The 25,154-nt window shown below is 44.5% G+C and overlaps 2 protein-coding genes across 4 annotated transcripts in view; one reads left to right on the top strand and one right to left on the bottom strand.

Annotated features, from left to right (window-relative positions):
- LOC114595412 (uncharacterized) overlaps window positions 1-13,798 on the top strand; it is a 58,634-nt gene extending 44,836 nt beyond the window's left edge. The window contains exons 4-5 of one of the 3 annotated variants that reach the window (XM_077928061.1): window positions 6,258-6,384; window positions 9,803-13,798. In XM_077928061.1, coding sequence (XP_077784187.1) covers window positions 6,258-6,384; window positions 9,803-11,145 — 1,470 coding nt within the window. In that variant the 3' untranslated portion in view covers window positions 11,146-13,798. The remainder of the gene's footprint in view (window positions 1-6,257; window positions 6,385-9,802) is intronic. The other 2 variants (XM_077928060.1, XM_077928062.1) reach the window with 2 other exon arrangements.
- A 6,902-nt stretch (window positions 13,799-20,700) lies between these two features.
- Window positions 20,701-25,154, bottom strand: part of LOC144327638 (uncharacterized) — a 138,179-nt gene continuing 133,725 nt past the window's right edge. The window contains exon 7 of the mRNA XM_077928046.1: window positions 20,701-24,176. Coding sequence (XP_077784172.1) covers window positions 23,547-24,176 — 630 coding nt within the window. The 3' untranslated portion in view covers window positions 20,701-23,546. The remainder of the gene's footprint in view (window positions 24,177-25,154) is intronic.

The raw sequence follows: 25,154 nt of genomic DNA, 5'->3' as shown, positions 1-25,154 counted from the left end.
CTGCTGTCCCTTATTGATAGATGTCCCTTAAATGTCCCTTAAATGATGTCCCTTAAATTTCAAAGGAAGCAGCTCCTCTCCCTCCCTCCCTTTCCGCCAGGGAGGAGAGAGGCTCCAACTGTGTTGCTTGGCTGTGTTGCTCACCCAATAAGAAGTCTAAGAACGACGGGGGGGGGTGGAGCTTGCATGCCTTGTGTGTGGCTAGTTAATGCAAGCTGGGGGTGTTTTTGAATGCTGAACGCCATTTTGTTGCACGTGCTGCTGCAAACTTTACAGTGCAAAGCCAGGCTGCGGAGCCATTTTAAGTTGAGGCTGCATAGGCCTTGTGGTGCATGTGATTCAGATTCAATTCAGTTGAACCTCTGGTTACAAAGTTGGTTGGACAGTGTTCTCGAACCTACCCAGCATGAGTTTGACCAGACTGCAGGAGGACAGGAAGACTGGAGTGCCTGGAACAGGTGAGGCTGCAGGTCCCTTATTTTGGCTGCTGGTCCCTTATTTTCAAATCTGTAAGTTGACAGCTATGGCCTTGTGGGCGGGGAGGGGGGGTTGCAGTGCCATGGTCAGATCACTTCCTGGTGCAACTGAACTTCTCCGCGACCCTTCCCCTCTGCAGGGAGGTGGGACCGATTCGGATGATCCACCCCCGCCACTTAATGGATCCAAATGGTTTCCAGAGAGTGGTAGGGGATGTTTTATCCCATGTTGATGGCCTTTCAGCTGATTCCCTGGTGGCCCGCTGGAATGTGGAGTTAACCAGGGCTGTTGACTGTTTGGCTCCGAAGCGCCCTCTTCGATTGCATGGAGCCCGGACAGCCCTGTGGTTTTCCACGGATCTGAGGGCAATGAAACAATCGCTGAGACGGCTCGAGCGCTGGTGGCGGATAACTCATTCTTTTTTTCTTTTTTTTAAAAAAAGATATTTATTAGGGTTTAACAAATACAGAAAAAAGAAAAACAAGCAATAAAGAAAATACAATAAAAAACGAAAACAAAAACATCTTAAAGGCAAAAACATTTAAGAAAAGAAAAGAAAAACTCATTCTGAAGCTGACCGGACACGGGTTAGAGCTCAATGCCGAGCCTACCAAGTGGCAGTAGCAACGGCGAAGAAGACTTTCTTGGCCGCCTCTATTACATCTGCAGAAAACAGCAGCAGGAGACTTTTTCAGGTGGTTCACAATATAGCAGAACCACCTGCTACATCGGGGCCCAGTATGGGCCACATGATCTCCTGCAATGATTTTGCAAAGTTTTTTGCAGATAAAGTCGCTCAGATTCAGGAAGAGGTAGACTCCACCGTGGGAGCAGGGCCGGGGCAGGAGAGTGCTAGTGTCCTGTCTAGTCAAGTTGCGTGGGATCAATTCCAATGTGTTACCTCCGAGGATGTGGACAGGCTGCTTGGACGAGTGAAGCCAACCACCTGTCTCCTTGATCCTTACCCATCCTGGCTTATAAAAGCTAGCCGGGAAGGGCTGGGAGATGGGCTTCGCGGGGTGGTGAATGCTTCTCTCTGTGAGGGAGCCTTCCGAGACCCGCTGAAAGAGGTGGTTATCAAACCGCTTATTAAAAAACCATCTTTAGATGCTGCCAATATGGCTAACTATCGCCCAGTCTCAAATCTTCCATTCTTGGGCAAGGGGATTGAGCGAGTGGTTGCTGAACAACTCCAGGCACGCCTGGAGGAAGCGGACCATTTGGATCCCTTCCAGTCGGGATTCAGGCCTCATCATGGGACTGAAACTGCCTTGGTCGCACTGGTCGATGATCTCTGGCGGGCTAGGGACAAAGGTGAGAGCTGTTTCCTAGTTCTGCTGGATCTCTCAGCAACGTTTGATACCATCGACCATAACATCCTTCTGGACCGTCTTGAGGGGCTGGGAGCTGGGGCCACTGTCATACAGTGGTTCCGCTCCTTGCTCTTGGACCGTGTTCAGAAAGTGGTGGGGGGGGATGAGTGTTCAGACCCCTGGCTCTCACTTCTGGGTGCCTCAGGGTTCTGTCTTCTCCCCCATGCTTTTCAAAAACTACATGCAGCCGCTGGGAGAGATCATATGGGGCTTTGGGCTGGGTGCTCATCAGTATGCGGATGATACCCAGCTATACCTCTCTTTCAAATGAAGTGAAGGCGGTGAAAGTCCTGTTTGAAAGTCCTGTTGGAGGATGGATGGCGGCTAACAGATTGAGGCTGAATCCTGATAAGACAGAAGTACAGTTTTTGGGGGACAGGAGGCGGGCAGGTGTGGGGGACTCCCTGGTCCTGAATGGGGTAACTGTGTCCCTGAAGGACCAGGTGTGCAGCCTGGGAGTCATTCTGGACTCACAGCTGTCCATGGAGGCACAGGTCAATTGTTTATCACTGTTTATCAGCTCCATCTGTTACGCAGGCTGAGACCCTACCTGCCCACAGACTGTCTCACCAGAGTGGTGCATGCCCTAGTTGTCTCTCGCTTGGACTACTGCAGTGCGCTCTATGTGGGGCTACAACTAATCTAAAATGTGGCAGCTAGACTGGTGACTGGGAGCTGCCACCGAGACCATATAACACCGGTCTTGAAAGACCTACACTGACTCCCAGTACGTTTCTGAGCATAATTCAAAGTGTTGGTACTGACCTTTAAAGCCCTAAACGGCCTCGGTCCTGTATACCTGAAGGAGCGTCTTCACCTCCATCGTTCTGCCCAGACACTGAGGTCCAGCGCCGAGGGCCTTCTGACGGTTCCCTCGCTGTGAGAAGCCAAGTTACAGGGAACCAGGCAGAGGGCCTTCTCGGTAGTGGCACCCGCCCTGTGGAACGCCCTCCCACCAGATGTCAAAGAGAACAACAACTACCAAACTTTTAGAAGACATCTAAAGGCAGCCCTGTTTAGGGAAGCTTTTAATGTTTAATAGATTATTGTATTTTAGTGTTTTGTTGGAAGCCGCCCAGAGTGGCTAGGGAAACCCAGCCAGATGTGCGGGGTATAAATAATAAATTATTGTTATTATTATTATTATTAACAGGAAGGAAATAACAGAGCATTGTGTTTGTTGTTGTTTAGTCGTTTAGTCGTGTCCAACTCTTCGTGACCCCATGGACCAGAGCACGCCAGGCACCCCTGTCTTCCACTGCCTCCCGCAGTTTGGTCAGACTCATGTTTGTCGCTTTAAGAACACTGTATAACCATCTCGTCCTCTGTCGTCCCCTTCTCCTTGTGCCCTCCATCTTACCCAACATCAGGGTCTTTTCCAGGGAGTCTTCTCTTCTCATGAGGTGGCCAAAGTATTGGAACCTCAGCTTCAGGATCTGTCCTTCCAGTGAGCACCCAGGGCTAATTTCCTTAAGAATGGATGCGTTTGATCTTCTTGCAGTCCATGGGACTCTCAAGAGTCTCCTCCAGCACCATAATTCAAAAGCACCAATTCTTCGGCGATCAGCCTTCTTTATGGTCCAGCTCTCACTTCCATACGTCACTACTGGGAAAACCATGGTTTTAACTATACGGACCTTTGTTGGCAAGGTGATGTCTCTGCTTTTTAAGATGCTGTCTAGCTTTGCCATCGCGTTTCTCCCAAGGAGCAGGCGTCTTTTAATTTCGTGACTGCTGTCACCATCTGCAGTGATCATGGAGCACAAGAAAGTAAAATCTCTCACTGCCTCCAATTCTTCCCCTTCTATTTGCCAGGAGGTGATGGGACCAGTGGCCATGATCTTCGTTTTTTTGATGTTGAGCTTCAGACCATATTTTGCGCTCTCCTCTTTCACCCTCATTAAAAGGTTCTTTAATTCCTCCTCACTTTCCGCCATCAAGGTTGGTGTCATCTGCATATCTGAGGTTGTTGATATTTCTTCCGGCGATCTTAATTCCAGCTTGGGATTCATCCAGCCCAGCCCTTCGCATGATAAATTCTGCATATAAGTTAAATAAGCAGGGAGACAATATACAGACTTGCCGTACTCCTTTCCCAATTTTGTTCCATATCCAGTTCTAACTGTAGCTTCTTGTCCCACATAGAGATTTCTCAGGAGACAGATGAGGTGATCAGGCACTCCCATTTCTTTAAGAACTTGCCATAGTTTGCTGTGGTCGACACAGTCAAAGGCTTTTGCATAGTCAATGAAGCAGAAGTAGATGTCTTTCTGGAAATCTCTAGCTTTCTCCATAATCCAGCACATGTTTGCAATTTGGTCTCTGGTTCCTCTGCCCCTTCTAAATCCAGCTTGCACTTCTGGGAGTTCTCGGTCCACATACTGCTTAAGCCTGCCTTGTAGAATTTTAAGCATAACCTTGCTAGCATGTGAAATGAGTGCAATTGTGCGGTAGTTGGAGCATTCTTTGGCACTGCCCTTCTTTGGGATTGGGATGTAGACTGATCTCCAATCCTCTGGCCACTGCTGAGTTTTCCAAATTTGCTGGCATATTGAGTGTAGCACCTTAACAGCATCATCGTTTAAAATTTTAAATAGCTCAGCTGGAATATCATCACTTCCACTGGCCTTGTTATTAGCAATGCTTTCTAAGACCCATTTGACTTCACTCTCCAGTATGTCTGGCTCAAGGTCAGCAACCACACTATCTGGGGCGTACGAGACATCCATATCTTTCTGGTATAATTCCTCTGTGTATTCTTGCCACCTCTTCTTGATGTCTTCTCCTTCTGTTAGGTCCTTTCCACTTTTGTCTTTTGTTATGGAAATCTTTGTACGAAATGTTCCTTTCATATCTCCAATTTTCTTGAACAGATCTCTGGTTTTTCCCATTCTATTGTTTTCCTCTATTTCTTTGCATTGCTCGTTTAAGAAGGCCTTCTTGTCTCTCCTTGCTATTTTTTGGAAGTCTGCATTCAATTTTCTGTATCTTTCATTATCTCTCTCGCATTTTGCTTGCCTTCTCTCCCCCGCTATTTGTAAGGCCTCGTTGGACAGCCACTTTGCTTTCTTGCATTTCCTTTTCATTGGGATGGTTTTAGTTGCTGCCTTCTGTATAATGTTACGAGCCTCCATCCATAGTTCTTTAGGCACTCTGTCCACCAAATCTAAATCCTTAAACCTGTTCCCCACTTCCACTGTATATTCATAAGGGATTTGACTTAGATTGTATCTTACCGGCCCAGTGGTTTTTCCTACTTTCTTCAGTTTAAGCTTGAATTTTGCTATAAGAAGCTGATGATCTGAGCCACAGTCAGCTCCAGGTCTTGTTTTTGCTGACTGTATAGAGCTTCTCCATCTTTGGCTGCAGAGAATATAATCAATCTGATTTCGATGCTGCCCATCTGGTGATGTCCATGTGTAGAGTCGTCTCTTGTGTTGTTGGAAAAGAGTGTTTGTGATGACCAGTTTGTTCTCTTGACAGAACTCTATTAGCCTTTGCCCTGCTTCATTTTGAACTCCAAGGCCAAACTTGCCAGTTGTTCCTTTTATCTCTTGACTCCCTACTTTAGCATTCCAATCCCCTATAATGAGAAGAACATCCTTCTTTGGTGTCATTTCTATAAGGTGTTGTAAGTCTTCATAGAACTGGTCAATTTCAGTTTCTTCAGCACCAGTGGTTGGTGCATAAACTTGGATTACTGTGATGTTAAAAGGTCTGCCTTGGATTCGTATCGAGATCATTCTATCATTTTTGAGATTGCATCCCAGTACAGCTTTCACCACTCTTTTGTTGACTATGAAGGCCACGCCATTTCTTTTACGGGATTCTTGCCCACAGTAGTAGATATGATAGTCATCCGAACTGAATTCGCCCATTCCCGTCCATTTTAGTTCACTGATGCCCAGGATGTCAATATTCTTGCCATCTCATTTTTGACCACATCCAACTTACCAAGGTTCATAGTTCTTACATTCCAGGTTCCTATGCAGTATTTTTCTTTACAGCATTGGACTTTCCTTTCGCTTCAAGGCATATCCGCAACTCAGCGTCCTTTCGGCTTTGGCCCAGCCGCTTCATCAGCTCTGAATCTACTTGTACTTGTCCTCCACTCTTCCCCAGTAGCATGTTGGACGCCTTCCGACCTGAGGGGCTCATCTTCCAGCGTCATAACTTTTATATGCCTGTAGCCTTTGTCCATGGAGTTTTCTTGGCAGGGATACTGGAGTGGCTTGCCGGTTCCTGCTCCAGGTGGATCACGTTTGGTCAAAACTCTCCACTATGACCTGTCCATCTTGGGTGGCCCAGCATGGCATAGCTCATAGTTTCTCTGAGTTATTCAAGAGCATTGTGTAGCAGATCATATTTCTGCTGTCTCAGAGGAGGACATATCCCTTTTTCTTTTAGGGTCCAGTGTGCTTTGAAGATGTTGCTGTTCATTTCACGGATGAGGAGTGGGCGATGCTGGATCCTGACCAGAGAGCTCTGCATAAGGACGTCATGGAGGAGAATTGTGGGATATTGGCCTCTCTTGGTAAGGCTCCCTGTGGGATCGGCATATCTGCCTGGAAATACAAAAAATACCTCTATGTGACCAACCTCATATATTCTCACAGAGCTCAACAGCGCCCCCTATAACACCTGGGAACCTAACACCCCCACAATAAAGAGTAAATTACAGTTTTTTCTTTGAACAGCCTTCCTCAAATTATTCCTTTTTCTACCAGGATTGGGCTGGTCCGAACTTCCCAGGCCATCTTCAATGTCAGCTTCAGAATTGTTAGGAAAGCTAAGTAGCTTCAGGTTTTTGTTTTTGCTCCTTTCAGTCTTGGGTTGACCAAAGAGAGGACTGGCAGCGAAGCTCAGGTGCTGCCAGCCAGAGAAGAAGCAGGCCTAGGGAGAGGAGAGTTAGCAGCGGAAGGCAGAGAGGCAGAGAGGAGGGGGAGAGGAATGGTCATCTGAGCTCTGAACAAAGGGGAGAAGAAAAAGAGAGAGAGAGTGACAGACAGCTGTGTGAGAGCTACAGGAGTGAGTCAGACGCTGGAATGCAGGAAGCATTCTCTGCCAAATTTAAAGATACTGGAGGAGAAGGTGGGGGCCTCCGTGCTGGGGAAGGGGGAGGAGCTCAGTCTGGGCAACTCCATCTTGTGGGGAGGACGATGAGTAGAGGAGCTCCGTCCAAGTTTGTTGTTTTAGCAATAAATCTGAAATTATTAACAGCCAGAGTCGTCTCACATTTGTGGGAGAGACCAAGCCATAACAAGGACTGACATTGGAGATGGAGGGGATGCCATGACTGGGCCAAACAAAATCCACCCCAGAGAAGAGCTAGGCTTATGGAATCTCAGGTAGCAGTAGCAGTGATGAGGATGAGGATGATACAGTGGTACCTCGGTTTACAAACTTAATTTTTTCCAGAACATGTAGCACTGTAGTAATAATAATTTTTTGTAATGGCTTGGCTCTCCCACAGAAGCGAGACACCGGCAGTAATTATCTCGGGTTTATTGCTCAAACACATAAATCACTCCGGAGCTCCTTCACTCCATGTCTAACTTCAAGTTTGCAGTTGCCAAGTCTAAACTCCGCCCCTTCCTCTTCTTCCAAGAGGGGAAAAAATCCTTTCGCTTCCGCTCTTTCCCCTCCTCTCACTGACCTTTTCGCGCCTTCGAGTTTTTGGGCTAGCTATTCCTGGTCTCTCCCCTTCTGTCTCTGAGCTAAGATTGGTATTTTGTGGATCTTTGCTATCTGCTGCCTGCTCTCTGTTCTCTGAAGCTCTGCCACTCGGCTGCCCCTCCTCCCTCTCACATTCCAGTGTCCTTATCTCTCTTTGCCTGCTTTCATACATTCCAGCCTCTGTCAGCTCCGGAACATTTTTATTTCTACCCTGCCCATCAGGCTGGGTTGCCCCAGCCACTCTGGGCGGCTTCCAACACATATATAAACATGAAACATAAATAATAATATAATAATATTCTGATCCCATATAAAAAGAACATTAACTTAAAATGAACAACTTATACTAGTGGCTGAAATTGTGGAAACCTTTTGTGAAAAGTGTATTTCTGAGGTTTGATGGCTCATAACACCACTTTTGTGTGGAGTAATACCATAAAATTATATATCAATGGAAAGATAATTTAATGAAGAATGTAATGCAATTGCTTTTAAGAAGGAGTATTTATTGGAACAGCAGTCATAAAGAAAAAACGTGAAACCTTTGGTAACCATTGGTAACCTTTAGCTTTCATTACGGCCTTACAACACCTTTCCATGAAGTGAACCAAGTTTTTAGTTCTGCACCTGTAAGAATGTGAAACCAAGACCGAATTATTGCCTCTGTTAATTGGGCTTTATTGCTGGATTGCTTCTAACAAAGAATTTTCTTTAGTTGGCTCCATAGATTTCTGATTGAGTTAATGTTTGGGCTATTCCCAGGCCCTTACGGCAGTGGAATAGGATTATCTTGAAAGCACCGTTTGCACACAGCAGCAACAGGAAATGGAGCTGAATCTTGTTGAAATAGAAAAATAAATAAATAAATAAATAAATAAGCTTCAGTATCTGTGAAAGATCACCTGCGGAATGCTTCAGTTTGGGCTAAAGTATTCTATTTATGTATTTTGGAGGATTTACATTCCCATTAATGACGCAAATTCTGCCCACACCTTTTGCTGCCATACAACCCCAGATCATCACACTATCTGGGTGTTTCACGGTCGGTGTAATGCAAGTAGGATGTAAATCTTCTCTGATTCTTCTCCTCGCGTATTTCATGCCATCACTACCAAGCAAGGAGATTTGGCTCTCATCCCTCCAAATAATACTGTCCCATTCTTCCACTGTCCACTTAACAAGGGTTTAGTCATGGCATGGTGTAGTGGTTAAGAGCGGTAGACTCATAATCTGGTGAACCGGGTTCGCGTCTCCACTCCTCCACATGCAGCTGCTGGGTGACCTTGGGCCAGTCACACTTCTTTGAAGTCTCTCAGCCCCACTCACCTCACAGAGTGTTTGTTGTGGGGGAGGAAGGGAAAGGAGATTGTTAGCCGCTTTGAGACTCCTGAAGGGGAGTGAAAGGTGGGATATCAAATCCAAACTCTCCTCCTCCTCCTCCTCCTCCTCCTCCTCCTCCTCCTCCTCCTCCTCCTTCTATCTTTTCAAGCTTTGCTTGAGAGATAGCAATGGCTTTTTCCTTAGAACTCTAACATTTAGACCAATCCTTGCACTCAACTTCACATTACATTGCGCCATGTCATATTGTATACACCCAGATGATATTCTTCTGTCATGTAGGGACAGTCTCTCTATTCTTCTATCGTCACTTGCCTTTGTGCACCTTTTCCTGCCTTTACCGGTTAAGTTGGTTAAGTTTTCCCCAATCTTTCTTCTAATTTCTTCATAACTGTAGCCCTGTTCACTTAATAGTACAATTTTACATCACTTTCTGGGTGACCAGTCAACTTTTTGTGCCATTTCTTTAATTTTATTATGTTGTTCAACCTCACTAAATGAAAGAAGACAGAAAACCAACCAACTTGTTAGCAATCACGTAACACACTGACAAAAGTCAACCTAAGCAAGTTGTGCTTCCTTTTTCTGGATATTTGGCTATAATGTTTGATAGAATATGGATAATTAAACCAACTTTGTTGAATTGCATTCTTGATTAAATTATCTTTCCATTGATATATAATTTTATGATAGTACTCCAAAAGAAGCAGAGTTTTGAGCCATCAAACCTCTGAAATACACTTTTCTCCAAAAGGCTTCTGCAATTTTGACCACTACTGTATATCAAACAAAGCAACATTCAACAACACATCAGAATCTCATAATAAATATGTTGGTTAATGACAAACAACACAGGTAATGAACCCCCCCCCCCGAGCTCCCTTCAGTTCTTCTCCATTTGTTCATGAGTGTCTAACCCCTTTTTGTCTCCATTGCAGATTGTAATGAATCGGAAATCAAGAACAAAGGTGACCAAGATAAAATCCCCAGAGAGGAGAAGCCACGTAAAAATTTAGAGTGTGGAGAAAGCTGCAGTCAGAGCTCCCATTCCACTTCCCATCAACAAAATCTCATTGGAAAGAAACCATATCAGTGTGTGGAATGTGGAAAGAGCTTCAGTAAGAAGGACAGTCTTACTTCCCATCAAAGAATTCATACAGGGGAGAAACCCTATCAGTGTGTGGAATGTGGAAAGAGCTTCAGGAGGAAGGACATTCTCACATTTCATCAAAGAATTCATACAGGGGAGAAACCCTATCAGTGTGTGGAATGTGGAAAGAGCTTCAGTCACAGCTTCAGTCTCACTTCCCATAAGCGAATTCATACAGGGGAGAAACCCTATCAGTGTGTGGAATGTGGAAAGAGCTTCAGTCACAGCTCCAGTCTCACTTCCCATAAGCGAATTCATACGGGGGAGAAACCCTATCAGTGTGTAGAATGTGGAAAAAGCTTCAGTCAGGGCTCCACTCTCACTTCCCATCAAATAATGCATACAGGGGAGAAACCCTATCAGTGTATGGAATGTGGAAAGAGCTTCAGGAAGAGCTGCGATCTCACTTCCCATCAAATAATTCATACAGGGGAGAAACGCTATCAGTGTTTTGAATGTGGAAAGAGCTTCAGTCACAGCCACAATCTCACTTCCCATCATAGAATTCATACAGGGGAGAAACCCTATGAATGTGTGGAATGTGGAAAGAGCTTCAGGAAGAGCTCCCATCTCGCTTCCCATCAAAGAATTCATACAGGGGAGAAACGCTATCAGTGCATGGAATGTGGAAAGAGCTTTAGTCACAACCAGAGTCTCACTTCCCATCACAGAGTTCATACAGGGGAGAAACCCTATGAATGTGTGGAATGTGGAAAGAGCTTCAGGAAGAGCTCCTATCTCACTTCCCATCAAAGAATTCATACAGGGGAGAAACCCTATCAGTGTGTGGATTGTGGAAAGAGCTTCAGGAAGAGCTCCGATCTCACTTCCCATCAAAGAGTTCATACAGGGGAGAAACCCTATCAGTGTGTGGAATGTGGAAACAGCTTCAGGAAGAAGGACCAACTCACTTGCCATCAAAGAATTCATACAGGGGAGAAACCCTATCAGTGCGCGGAATGTGGAAAGAGCTTCAGGAGGAAGGACCAACTCACTTGCCATCAAAGAATTCATACAGGGGTGAAACCCTATCAGTGTGTAGAATGTGGAAAGAGCTTCACTCAAAGCTCCAAACTCACTTCTCATAAAAGAATGCATACAAAGGTCGGGGAAACCATTATACAGCTTTAGGAGCCACGAAATCTGCACCTTTATTACCTGGCCTTTGGCTGATTGACATCTAATGTGTTTTGAACATGTGGTGTTTTGTGTTTTCATGTTGTAACCATCCTGAGACCTGTAGGTATAGGAATAGGTGCCAATGCTTAAAGACCTAGGCGTCTCTCCCCCCCATAAAATATTTAAGGAGGCCTGTGAGGTTTGCCCTCCTAGGCGTGTGACATCATAGTGGGTCATAAGGAAAGGGTTAACTAAGTGTAAAATGATTAACCAATAGGAACCCAAGGGGAGGAGTTAGAGTTGTTAGGAAGTGAGTCTGGAGTTAGAGAAGGGAGAGGGAAGATAAGTCTGTGGGTTGGGCTAGTCTGATATGAGAGAGTGGGAGAATCTGTTAAGAGGAGTCAGTTAAATAGCTGGGATAATCAGTTAGAAGGTATAGGAAGGTATAGAAACTAAGATTAAGAAACTGACAAAAAAAATTATCTGAAACCATAAACTCGTTAATGCTTATAAAATAAACTTGTTTATTTGGTTTAATGTTAACAACTGTCTGGACTCAGTGTGTACCCGAGAGAAATGGGTTGGTGGCAGTGGGGAAGCGATCACAGTGGTGGCACAGGGATCAATAGACCGTCAAACGTCTGGGGACCCTGTGTGGTCGCCACAAGGCCACCCCCCAGGTTATTTTGGGTTTTTTTCCAAACGCAACCTTTTATTCTTCTGCAACTTGCCATACAATTTCTCTTTCAATTTGCCCTCTTAAAAAATAAAAAAAATAAACGCACAAAGGTCACGAAGAAAACAAAATACAAGAAAAATACAAATGTGGACAGGTCCTATCTTTACTGGCCAAACTTGGGTCCCCAGCAGCTCCTGGACTACAGTTCCCATCATCCCTCCCCATTGGTCCTGCTAGTTAGGGATGATGGGAGTTGTAGTCCAAAAACAGCTGGAAACCCAAGTTTGCTTTAAAGGGAAAGTAGGCTGGCCCTGTGACACCCTCTGCTGGCCAAAAGCACTGCCCCAGAATCTGAACCGCCCCCAGTGCTGCTAATTGGAATTTATAGAGCGCAAAACAGAAGTTTGATTGGCACTTCAACCTCTTGGGAGCTTCTAGGCGCTTTCTGCACCACCTAGAGTACCCACAGAATTGTGGCTTCTACTGGCAACACACATAGGAGAACAAATGAAAGACAAACACAATGAGCAGGCAAAAACCTGGAAAGGGCCATACCAAATGGACATCCGGTGTGAAGAGGTCACTTTCCCCACTGCTGAACAATGCCACAGGTAGAGGAGATGGAATGCTAGAAGTGTCTCCAGGGCAAGGGGAGCTGCTGGGAAATTGAACTACGGGCTCAAAATATTACTGTTTTAAAAGGCAGCTTCCTGGCAGCTCTGCATCACCTGCAGCAAGAGATCTTGTTCTGGCTCCAGCAAAAGTCAGGCTGTCAGTTCCTCACAACTGAGAGTCCTGGCAGCGGGGAGCAGGTCTGAGGGATCCTCTCCCTCATAGCTGTCAACTTTTTCCTTTTGTTGCGAGGAATCCTATTCAGAATAAGGGAATTTCTCTTCAAAAAAGGGAAACGTTGACAGCTATGCTCTCCCTACTCTTGTTTCCTCCAATACTCACCATTGCTGGATGACGAAAGCCTGTGGCCCATCTTCAAGAAGAGAAAAACAAGTAATAAATGAAATAAGAAGCGAAATAAGAAACTGAGAAAATAAGAATCCACTGTTTGGCTCGCCTTGTCCTCCGTCAACTGGCACCAACTGCTCTCCTCCACTCGCCTCACTACTAACCCAAAATGGCCGCCTGCAAGTCTGTGGTCCTTGTCACCATAGCAACCCCCCCTCACCTGGACCTGGGCCCACCTGGCTCCACCTATTGGGAGATAATCTATAATGAAATGGAAAAAAAAAACCTTTGTTAAAAGATCAGAAGCATTTTTATTAGGTATTTTAGGGAAGGATTTACCAAAAGATAAGGAAAATCCCTTCATGTATGTGACAACAGCGGCCGGAATTTTACTAGCTCAAAATGGAAAAGCAATGAAAAACCAGCGAAAGAACACTGGCAAGAAAAGTTGCTGGAATACGCTGAAATGGTGAAGCTAACTCAGAGACTTAAAGATATGGACAATAATAACTTTAAAGAAGATTGGGAACCTTTTAAGATGTATATACAGAAACAATGCATAGAAATGAACTCACTGGCAGGATTTGAGTGACACACGTACAATGGACAAATACAAACAGAAAATGCAATTATGAGGTAAAAATGAGAAGGAAGAGACAAATGTTATAACCTTCATTTTAATATATAAGGAATACCAATTTATAAGCAAAAGAAACAGAGGTGTTATAAACTAGGAAGGGAAGTTGGGGGAAGTCGCATGGGGGCGGGGTGTTAATTGAAATTGTAAAATGAAATTTGAATGTTTGATTATGTTAAAATTTATTTAATTAAGTTATTTTTAAAAAAAAGAAAAGAAAGAAAAGCAATGGCTCCTCTTACTTAAGGGCCCCACAGACCTCATGGGACACCAGAGCAGATTCCCTTGTTGCTCTTTTGAGTCAACCAGCAATGGGGGTTGCATTTCCTTATTTCCAGGAGGGCTGTTGCTAAAGCACATGACATGCTCTTCACACTTAGCTATCTATTAGGAACACAGGCACAAATTATTGTGTTTGTATTTATTAGGTTTTTTAGGGCAGGATTTACCAAAAGAGAAGAAAAATCTATTCATGTATGTGACAACAGCAGCCAGAATTTTACTAGTTCAAAGGTGGAAAGGCGATGAAATACCAGCGAAGGAACACTTAAATTTCTTTAATTCAGTTATTAAAAGTGGCTCCTCTTACTTAGGGCCCCAAAGACCTCATGGGACACCAGAGCAGATTCCCTTGTTGCTTTTTTGAGTCAACCAGCAATGGGGGTTGCATTTCCTTATTTACAGGAGGGCTGTTGCTAAAGCACATGACATGCTCTTCTCACTTAGTTATCTATTAGGAACACGGGCACAAATTATTGTGTGTGTATTTGCAAACTACCCCAGTCTCTGAGCGGTGAGATTCCAGGGGTCCCAGGCACTTCCCCATCTTCGGTTTCCTTGGAACGAAAGTCAGCGGAGACTGTGGCGTCTTTTTGATATCTAGTTTATTTACTCACATACACAACCGGAGTGTAGGACGGAGGGGCTCACAGCATCAACACCCGAACAGATCTTGCTTCTCTATTAGTCGCAGCTTTGGCTCCGGCACAGAGCAAGCTGGTTTCGGGGTTTCCCACAACTCTCTCTGGGTCTTGCTTTCCTACCTAGCAGCCAGGTAGATGGGAGGGGGGAGGACAGGCCTCCCCCATTAGCTGCAGCTCTTGCAACCCAGCTCCTTCGTTGGGGATGCTGAGGAGGACACTCTATGGCCAGCGAAGGCCCGGGTCTTGCCAAGAAACATATGGAATCGTGCATCCATAATGCTATGGAAAGGGTGAATGTCTTCTAGAATTCTCTGGTGTCACCAGAAGAGAAAGCCGTTCTTTTCATTTAGGTCTGTTCTCAACTGCTGAGGATAAATAGCCTTGGGAGCCTCTTGGGGAGATGGAAGTGATGAAAGGACTGAATCCATGAGGGAGAGCTACTTGCTCTGAGATGGGGGAACCTTCGGGCAAAGGCCAGCAGAGAAGGGATGCTGTTGGCTGCTGGTTTCTGTTTCTCCCCACTTTCCCAAAGGGCGTAACATCGGAGGTCCTGCGGGAGGAAAGAGCATCTCGGAGTCAGGGGCCAGTCTGGGCCAAAGCGGCCCCCATTGCCCCCACCACGGAGTCCCTGGCACTCCTGGACCATGAGGGATGCCAGCTTTGGTCTTGGCCCAAATTGGGGGCCAAACTGTCAGTATTTCATTCTCCCATTGCTAGTGTACTATGATATCCATGTTTACACCTTCTGTACTGTCTGTGTAAGAATGGAAGTCAGTCTGTAAATCACTTCCATCCTTTCTTCTCTTTTCTCTTCTCTTTTACTCTGACCAAGGAGGAGATGGCTGTGGAAGACAGCTCACGCCATGTTTCTTTGTTATTTTCCACTGTAAATAAAGCTTGATTTCACATTCCAACACAGTTTGCAGCACATCTGCAAAGAGAAGGACATGGGGACAGGTGAGTCCGTCCCTGAACACCTGGCAAGGCTATTCCAAGAGTTTTCTCCTGGATTCCAAGTCCTACTACAGGGGAGGAGGGACATCCCAGGCCTTGGGGGCAAATCCTGGCCTCCTCCTACCAGAATGTGGCTCCCCACGCTAACGAAACGCTATTACCAACCTTACGCTATTAGCTATTTCGAAAACGCTATTTCGAAAGGAGAACACTCACCTGATCAATATAATAAATAATAATAATAATAATAATAATAATAATAATAATAATAATAATAATAATATTTATACCCCGCCCATCTGGCTGGGTTCCCTAGCCACTACGGGCGGCTTCCAACAAAATATTAAAATACAGTAGTACATCAAATATTAAAAGCTTCCCTAAACATAGGAACAACAACCATCCATTTTCAGTTCATTGAATTGGCAATTAAGCATTTCTGGAAGGGAAATGGCATACTTTTGTATATTAGCATAAAAAGGATGCATGAGAAAGTATTACTCATTTATGATGAGAATAGGATTTCTTTTGAACCTCACTTGGTTCCTCCTTGGCAGCCAGTGTGATTGTTTCAGCAGGGCTAGAACTCAGGACCCGCTGCCTTGAGGGACATCTAAGAGCAGTTGGGCAGGGGAAAGGTCTCCCTTGGGAGGTGGTGGACTCTCCTTCCTTGGAGGTTTCTAAGCAGAGATGGGACGGCCATCTGCCATGGATGCTTTAGCTGAGATTCCTGCATTGCTGGGGGTTGTAATAATAATAATAATAATAATAATAATAATAATAATAATAATAATAATAATTTATATCCCGCCCATGTGGCTGGGTTTCCCCAGCCACTCTGGGCGGCTTCCAATAAAACACTAAAATACAATAACCTATTAAACATTGAAAGCTTCCCTAAACAGGGCTGCCTGTTTAGGGAACTAGACCCGGCCCCCTCTTGCTTCGGGTTGGACTAGATGACCCTGGGATCCCCTCCTATCTCTCCACTCCTGAATTCTAGGAGGAGCTTCCTTGCCTCCTGCAAAGCCCTTTTCCCTGAAGGCTCTTCCTCTGGTTTCTGCCCAAGGGAGGGAGATGCTCACAGTCCAGCCAAGAGCCTCACCCCCAAAAGGATATCTGGGCATGGGCGTAGCCAGGGGGCAGCTGCCCCCTAAATCCGTAAAAAATAATAGAAATCTGAGGTTCTGCCAAGCGAGAGAGGGCTGAGCTGGAGGGACTCGGCTTGGCAAGGGTTAAAGGGAAGTGAGCTGCCTTCCTAGAGAGGCCAGGAAGCAAGGGGGGGCCAGGTCCTCCAGAGCCAAGGACCCTCCCTCCCCAGTCCTTTCCTTGCTTTGGGGTCTCTCCTGCCTCGCTGTCCCCTCCTGGGATCTGGTGAGTCTCCTCTCTCTCCCCCCAGAGGGTGCAGGGGAGGATTCCTGGGGGGGAGGCCTGATCCGGGAGGGGCCAGGTCTGCCACGCTCTCCTTCCTGGAGATCAGAGGATCCCAAACTCGTCTGGCCATCCGCCCCCCCCTACAGAAAAGATCTCCCTTCTTTAAACAAAGGAGTCCCTGGGACTTTAACTCTGTGTGACATCGCTCAGCCTCATTGCACAGCAGAGGAAACATGTGCAAATGGTTTTCCAAAGCTGGAGGAGGAGGTGCACTAGCCCCCCCCCCAAGAAAACCCCACGTGGTGGAAGGAAGGTGTAGCAGGAACCCCCCCACCCCAATCATTCTGCTTGTACAAACTTCACACACACACACACACACTACATACGCCACATTTCTGTTATAAATTCATAGAAAATCAACCATACATCAGATTTGCACTGTTCCATTTTTATTTTACTCCATATGACAAGAACTAACAAAGGGGGGTGGCTTAGTCCTGGTCAGCCTTCACCATCTCAGCACATCTCAGCACATCTGCAGGAGCCCTGCCCAGATGATCCCAGACAGAAGGCAATCAAGATCACAAAGAACTTGCATATGGGAGTGGATTCAGCATGGACTGAAACAAAGGACAATGATCAGATCTTCCCTCAGGGGGCAGGAAACTGCAAACTCCCCTTTGTCTCCTGGAAGTGACTCATGGGGAGGGGGGAAAGGAGGAACCAGCCAGGTGACAAGATACTCAGGTTACCACCAACTCCTCCCTCAACCCCTCCTTTCTGTAATATATGCATGATGTTTCTGGGGGGTGGGCTTGACCTAGAGGAGGGGAATTTCAAAGGTTTTTATAAGACCTGGCACACTTTTTTTTCTGGGTCTTTCCTCTCTCCTGCAAGTGAGGGGAACACCCTGATGCATCAGTTCAATAAAGGCCAAGCCTACAGGCTGCTGTTTTGCTCCAAGTTATCCTGGTTGGTGTCTTTGTTTTGTCCAAGGGAGCCCTCAGATTTTTCCGGTAACAGTTTTGGCGACCATGCTCAGGGACACTTGGTTCTCCTGTGAAGGTGAGGGGGGAGATAGAGGGGATCGGGCACCACTGGGCAACCTTAGCCCAGGGATCCTTCTTCCTCTCCCTGCCTCCTCTTTGCAGGCGGTAATCAATCGTCACCAAAAGCTCAACCAGGGGAAGCAAAGGCAAGGTTAAGCCGGCTAAGGGGGAGGATCCCGGGATCCGCGAGGGACATCTACGAACGTGAGTATGGTTTGAAATAAATTACATTGGGAGGGGGGTGGAAAGTAACGTCCCCACAACAGCCAGACCTTTCTTCCTTTTATTTCCAACGTTATCCTTACGAATCTCCCTTTCTCTTTCTCTCCCCGTTTTCCCTTTCGGAGCGTGGCCGGGGAAAACGTGGTGCTTATTGTTTCTCTGACGTCCTTTTTCGGAGTCGTCTAGGGGCGTCCCTACAAACCTCTCTCTACTTTCCCTGTTTATGCAAATGAAGCCGCCCCTCCTGCCTGGCGACCTTTGTTAGGGATGACCCGGGTACGTGAGAACGCAAGGTCGTTTGCTTCCTTTCAAACTTTGGTTCTTCTCGGACCCCGATCTGGCATTGCACTACGCAAGCGTTCAGTAGGGAATTCCGAACTTAGTCTCAAAGGATAGGCAGGAGGCTGTCGTGGAGGGTAGAAGGGGTGGTTCACAAATTGGGGCCCCACTCTAGGGCTAGCTTTGTAAAACAGCGCTGAGGTAATGAAATATTGAAGTTTCTTGGGCAGGGAGACCCGTGGCAGAAGTTTCTTGGGCAGGGAGACCCGTGGCAGAAGTTTCTTGGGCAGGGAGACCCGTGGCAGAAGTTTCTTGGGCAGGGAGACCCGTGATTAGCCTTGAGTTCATTTATAAGATTTTCTGGAAACGAAATTGTAGTCTAAAGCAGTGTTTCCCAACCTTGTGCCTCCAGCTGTTTTTGAACTACAACTCCCATCATCCCTGACTAGCAAGACCAGTGGCAAGGGATGATGGGAATTGTAGTCCAAAAACAGCTGGAGGCACAAGGTTGGGAAACACTGGTCTAAAGATAGGTATATTCCAAATACTAAAAGGATATTTTTTTTCCCATTCCCCTTTCTTCCCATCACACCTCTTCCCCTCACGTGTGTCTCTACCCCTCTATCTTTAACATATGAGAGAATGGGAGCTCACTAAACACCCTAGCTGGACTCCTCCTGGCAACAAAGCTTCCATGAAGCCTTTTTGCCCCAGAGAGGATTCTAATATGCCCCTCCAGCATCTCCAATTGGGAAAAAATAAAATAAAGGGGCAATATGGTCTTTCAAGTACAAAGTACGAGACCGTTGTAACTTTTAGTGGGTGGCTTAGGCCCACCACCTGGAATCCAGGGCACAGCAGCCACCTCAGGGATCCTTCAACAAAATCAGGGTGTGAACCCTTAGGGAGAGCTGAAAACATCAAATTTGTGTTGTTAAACTATAACCTAAAGCTAGAACATAAAACCGTAAACTTAATGGTGCTCAGATGGCAGTAGATATAACAACAGCCCAGCCTGAGAGCCCACGCATTAGAGATCTTAGTTATTAAAATAATAATAATAATAATAATAATAATAATAATAATAATAATAATAATAATAATAAATGAATAAGAGATGTACTCAAAGATTTAGAAATATTTCAAGGGTTTGTATTTACATTGGCCTCGGCATCCACAGACTGTTCTTAAATGCACATAGTTTTAAATTGCAAGCTTGCTTCAAAAATTTTAAATCTAAGGAAGCCATGTTGGGCCTTATCAATCTTAAACAAGACAAAATGGAGAATGAAGTGTGCAAATGTTTGTTATTTGAGAAAAGCTCTAAAAGAGAGTTTTCCTCCCAAGTGGTAAAATCCTGTATACATGCTACCTGTGTTCTGAAAGGAGGATTACCCCACCTCCTTCCTCTAGTTTAAGTGAGGAGGGTGATTTTAAGTCTAGTGGTAAATGATGTTTTGTTGTAACTTTTGAGTTTGTGAGTCTACATCCATGTTCCAGTCTTTTGTTCCAGTATTTTGAAATGTGCTGTGAAAAAAAACCCTAATGTTTCTGCTGCAAAAGCCTAGTTGAGCCAACTGCTTTCTCAAGCTAAAATGCAGTGTATGTATTTCATTAAGCACATGCCTATGAAAGTATGGTGTTCTTTCTAAGAAAATTGTTATTAAATGTAGAGGCTTCCATGGCCAGCAAAATTCTATGAGTCCAGTCCAAATATCAGTCTATATAAGACTTCTTCGCCTCTTTTCTTAGAAAATGCCCCCCTTGTTTCATTCTGTCTCTTTCAGGTTTCCCCCCCTCTCTTTTCTTCCCCTTCTTACTTCTGTGCCAAGTACATTTACTCCCGAGTAAGCTTCCTTTAAAGGAAACTGCGGGGGGGGGGCATAGATTAGGCTTACTATTCCTCTGCAAGTTCAGGAAAAATTGTTCACTTTTGTGCTCCCTTTAAATCAAATCTATGGCTGTTTTAACTATGCTTAATAAAAGATCCTCTCCCTATCTTAAAAACAACAACAACAACAAAAACTGCTCACTTCAATCTTCCTTTAAATATCATTTCACTAGGAACTTGCATTCTTTAGTCAAAGGAGGCAAACTCACTCAAACTATCTCAAGATCTGTTAAAAGGGTTCTGTGTAAGGTTGGGTACTTTTATTTTCCTCTTCCTTAGTACATGATAGGAGCATAGATGTTTCCTTTCCCAGTTGTAAATCTGTACTTAAATGTGTATGTCTCTTTGATAGTATCTTGCTGTGAAATCTTGCTGTGAACCCTATATTTTGGAGGGTTGGACTAGATGACCCCGGGGTCTCTTTCAACTCTCCCAATTTGTGGCTGTGTGGAAGGAACATGTGTCTGCAAGCATTGGAGGGTAATTCTTAAATTCTGGTGTGGTGATGGAGTTGAAATTCAGCCTAGCTTTGCTCTTTAGTTTTAAAAGGTGAGAGGTGAAGCTGTGATGTTTTGAAGCACAACTGGTAATATCAAGCATTTGAGTGATTACAGTGTTTATCATTAGAAGAAAAAAATCAGACTTCAAAATCAATTCAAAGTTTAAACACATACAAATACATATGGGGGCCTTGACCAATCCTGTAAATAAAGGGCAGGAAAAATTTTTTGTCTGCAAATGGTAAGGCTGAAATGACTGAGAATATTTAAAATATATATATATAAATCCTATGAATTCTGACTCTCTGGCCATTTTCCCCATATAGAAGGGCGTGGCATTGTTCCGCGAATGGCCAGAGGGATATTAGCCCTTTCCTGTACATAAAGGAAGCAGTCCTTTTTGCCTGGGTACAATTGCTAACTTGATTGAATACTTGAATTACTCAGTTTCTCTTTTTTTGTTTAAAAATAAAAATAAAAAAATCTAACCCTATTTTTAAAATCTACTCCATACCCTTACCTTCCCTTATTCAAATGGTAATTTAGCTAAAGGATGCAACATTTTCAATAGTATAAAAGGTTTGCTGAGACATGAACTCTGCACATACACAGAGGCTAGATCAGTCCAAAAAAAAAAAAAGAGAGAGGGAAAGAGAGAGAGAGAGGAAGGAGGGGGAACTGTAGGGTGGAGAGAGGAGGTTTCCACAAGACCTATGTAAAAATTTAGAACCATTGAGGGAAATCACCCTTAATGTGTCTTTGCTCCAGGGGCTACGTAAGACAAAAGGGTTAAAAAACAAAAACAAAAACAAAAAAACTAGCCCATCAAAAGTCAAGAGCTTTCCAGGTTCCAAATCTTAACATGCCAAGTTCTTTCCACAGGTAAATACCAAAGCATTCCCCCCTCAATGTGATTTAAATCACATACTTTGTTTGTGTGCATTTTAGGAACAGCATTTCCTGACAGGCTTCTCACATGAAATAATTTCCCCTTTTAACAGGATATGTGAACCCCAATAACAAAGTGTTTGTCCCTTTTTCCCCCCTCCCACAGCAACTTTCTTTCTGTTCTGTGAAACAAGTCTGAATCCCTGCCATAGTAGCAACTTTCTTTCTCTTCTGTGAAACAAGTCTGAATCCCTGCTATATTACTGACTTCCATCTCTTTGTGGCTTTGACACTTTTTAAGTTACAAATAATCTGTTTTCATTTATTTTATCTGTTTTTCCATGATGTCTATGAAGTTAATCGAAGCACAACCAAACATTGTTTGTGGAATGGTACTTGTTTACCTTTTGCCTGAGCATCTCTTATTACCGTAATTTTCGCTCCATAACACACACTTTTTTGCTCCTAGAAAGTAAGGGAAAATGCGTGTGCGTGTTACAGAGCGAATGCACTGGATTGGAGCCGTGGCTGCCGTCAGTCAAGCAAAGCGGGAGCCGCTTGCAGGGCTTTGCACGGCTCTAACTTTGCTTGCTTTACAGCCAGGAGGAGGGGCTCCTTTGCTTGCTTTAAAGCAACCTACGGAGGGGCCGGGGTGGAGGGAGGGAAGGAGAGCCATGGCAGCAAAGCGGGCAGCAGCCGCTTACACGGGAGGAGGGACAGACGGGAGCCATAGCGAGCCGGGAGAAGGCAGGCGCTTCAAAGCCAGCAGGCGCTTTTAAAGTAGCCAGCAACAGCTGCTGCAGCCTCAGCTCTAAACGGAGCAATGAGGCTGCAGAGGGACAGGAGGGCTTGGATCAGGAAGGATAAAATTTAAGCAACCAGCAGCAAACAAAAAACCAACCTGGAGCTCTGAGCCACGGAGAGCAGTGAAAACCAGGAAGTAAAAGAAAAGGCTATCCCCCGCTTCTCAGCTGTTTTCAGGCAGGATAGATTTGAGCATTGTCTGGGTCCTAGTGCCCCTACCGCTTTTTTGTGCTCCATTCTATTGCTGCTGGTGGCTGCTTATCATTCAGGCTGCAAGGAGGAGGGCTTTTACACAGCTAATGGCGAATCCCCTGCAATCCAAGTCCTCCTCACTTGCTCAAATCTATTCTGCCTCAAAACAAGGAGCAGAAAGAAAAGGCTGCAAACTGTTAAATGGAAAAAAACCCAGGCACAGGGCAAATACCTTAAGTATACCTTTAAAGCAACAGTGCTCTTTCCCTCCCTCCTCCCCGCTCAGCTCCCCGAAAAGCTCCTTCTCCACACACACACACACCCCACGCGTGCTTCTTGTCCCTTGAGTTCTTTTCCTTCCCTCCCCACTTAAAACGTGGTTACAAAGCATGGATCCACATGGATCCTCAGGATTTTTGCACTGGGTCACCCCAAACTCACCATCAGATCACATATCTGTGGCCACAGCACGAACCACAAAAATCATACATCTACTGTTTCGTTTAGAATATTTTTTTCTTGTTTTCCTCCTCTAAAAACCACGTGCGTGTTATGGTCAGGTGCGTGTTATCAAGCGAAAAATATGGTAATTCTGTCATTTTGGCTAGTTCAAGGTACTTGCACAACTTTAAATTGCCATTCATTTTTTTCTTGGTATTAAGTCATTTCCCAGTATTTTGCTATTAACATTCTAGCCGATGTTGTCACATCAAGAAACACTCTTTTATTTTCATTGTTACTTCAGATTTCTTAAAAATTGTGTGTCTTAGCATTTATTTATTTTTGGTTCCTCATAGGTCATTGTGTGTGTGTGTGTTTTACTTTGGGGACATGTCCATCACATGTTGAAAGTCATTTTCATCAAGTTCTACTTATCAGATAGCACATGCTGAATTTGAAGCCTTTTTCCATTGTTTTCCCATTTTTTTAGTCCAGTAGTAATCTGTGGTTTTGATAATATCCTTGTATTATTTAATAATAATTCTTTTCTGAATCTGATGTCTTTGTGTCAAGTTCGTTTTCATCTGAATGGTAATATTTTTTTGCTTTCTTTTTATTTTCTAAACTTTCTTGTATTTTTTTATTGGTTTGAATACAGGTTTCTCCCCTGTATGAATTATTTGATGGGAAGTGAGAGAGGAGCTCCGACTGAAGCGCTTTCCACATTCCACACACTGATAGGGTTTCTCCCCTGTATGAATTCTTTGATGGGAAGTGAGATGGGAGCTCTGACTGAAGCTCTTTCCACATTCCATACACTGATAGGGTTTCTCCCCTGTATGAATCCTTTGATGGGAAGTGAGATGGGGACTATGACTGAAGCTCTTTCCACATTCCACACACTGATACGGTTTCTCCCCTGTATGAATTCTCTGATGCTGAGTGAGATTGGAGCTGTTCCTGAAGCTCTTTCCACATTCCACACACTGATAGGGTTTCTCCCCTGTATGAATCCTTTGATGGGAAGTGAGAGAGTAGCTATCAGTGAAGCTCTTTCCACATTCCACACACTGATAGGGTTTCTCTCCTGTATGAATTCTTCGATGGGAAGTGAGATGGGAGCTCTGACTGAAGCTTGTTCCACATTCCACACACTGATAGGGTTTCTCCCCTGTATGAATTCTTCGATGGGAAGTGAGAGAGGAGCTTTGAGTGAAGCTCTTACCACATCCCATGCACTGATAGAGTTTCTTTTCAATGAGATTTTGTTGATGGGAAGTGGAATTGGAGCTCTGACTGCAGCTTTCTCCATACTCCAATTTTTTGTGTGGCTTCTCCTCTCTGGGGATTTTTTCGTGGTCACCTTTGTTCTCGATTTCCAATTCATCACAATCTGCATTGGGGACAAAAAGGGATTTGAGCCTCAGGAACAAATGGAGAAGAACTGAAGGGAGTTGCGTGTGTGTTCATTACCTGTGTTGTTTGTTTAATATGAGATTCGGATGAGTTGTTGAATGTTGCTTTGTTTATATAAAGCAGTGGTCAAAATTGTGAAAGACTTTTGGAAAAAAGTGTATTTCAGAGTTTTTATGGCTTATAACACCACTTCATTTGGAATAATGTCATAAAATTATATATCAATGGAAAGATAATTCGATCAAGAATGCAATCAAGAATGCAATCCAAGAAAGTTTGTTCAATTACCCGTATTCTATCAAACGTTATAGCCAAATAACCAGAAAAAGGAAGCACAACTTGCTTTGGTTGACTTTTGTCAGTGTGTTATGTGATTGCTATCAAGTTGGTTGGTTTTTTGTGTTCTTTCATTTAGTGAGGGTGTAAGACATAATAAAATTATAGAAATGGCACAAGGAGTTGAGTGGACCCCAGAAAGTGATGTAAGATTCTACTATTAAGTGAGCAAGGCTACAGTTAGGAAGAAATTAGAAGAGAGATTGGGGAAAACTTAACCAAAGTTGGCCTTTCTATATTTTTGAAGAGGTATAAGGAGACTCAGTCACTACAAAAGTGACGATGGACGAGTGGAGAGACTGTGCCTACATGACAGAAGAAAATCATCTGGGTGTATACAAGATGACATGGCGCAATGTAATGGGAAGTTGAGTGCAAGGACTGGTCTAAATTAGAATTCTAAGAAAAAGCCATTGTTATCTCTCAAGCAAAGGTTGAAAAGATGAAACCCATGTTAACTGGACAGTGGAACAATG

This window comes from Podarcis muralis, chromosome 4 (genome assembly GCF_964188315.1).
Source record: "Podarcis muralis chromosome 4, rPodMur119.hap1.1, whole genome shotgun sequence".
Taxonomy (NCBI): Eukaryota; Metazoa; Chordata; class Lepidosauria; order Squamata; family Lacertidae; genus Podarcis; species Podarcis muralis.
This window is presented reverse-complemented; position numbering and strand designations above follow the sequence as displayed.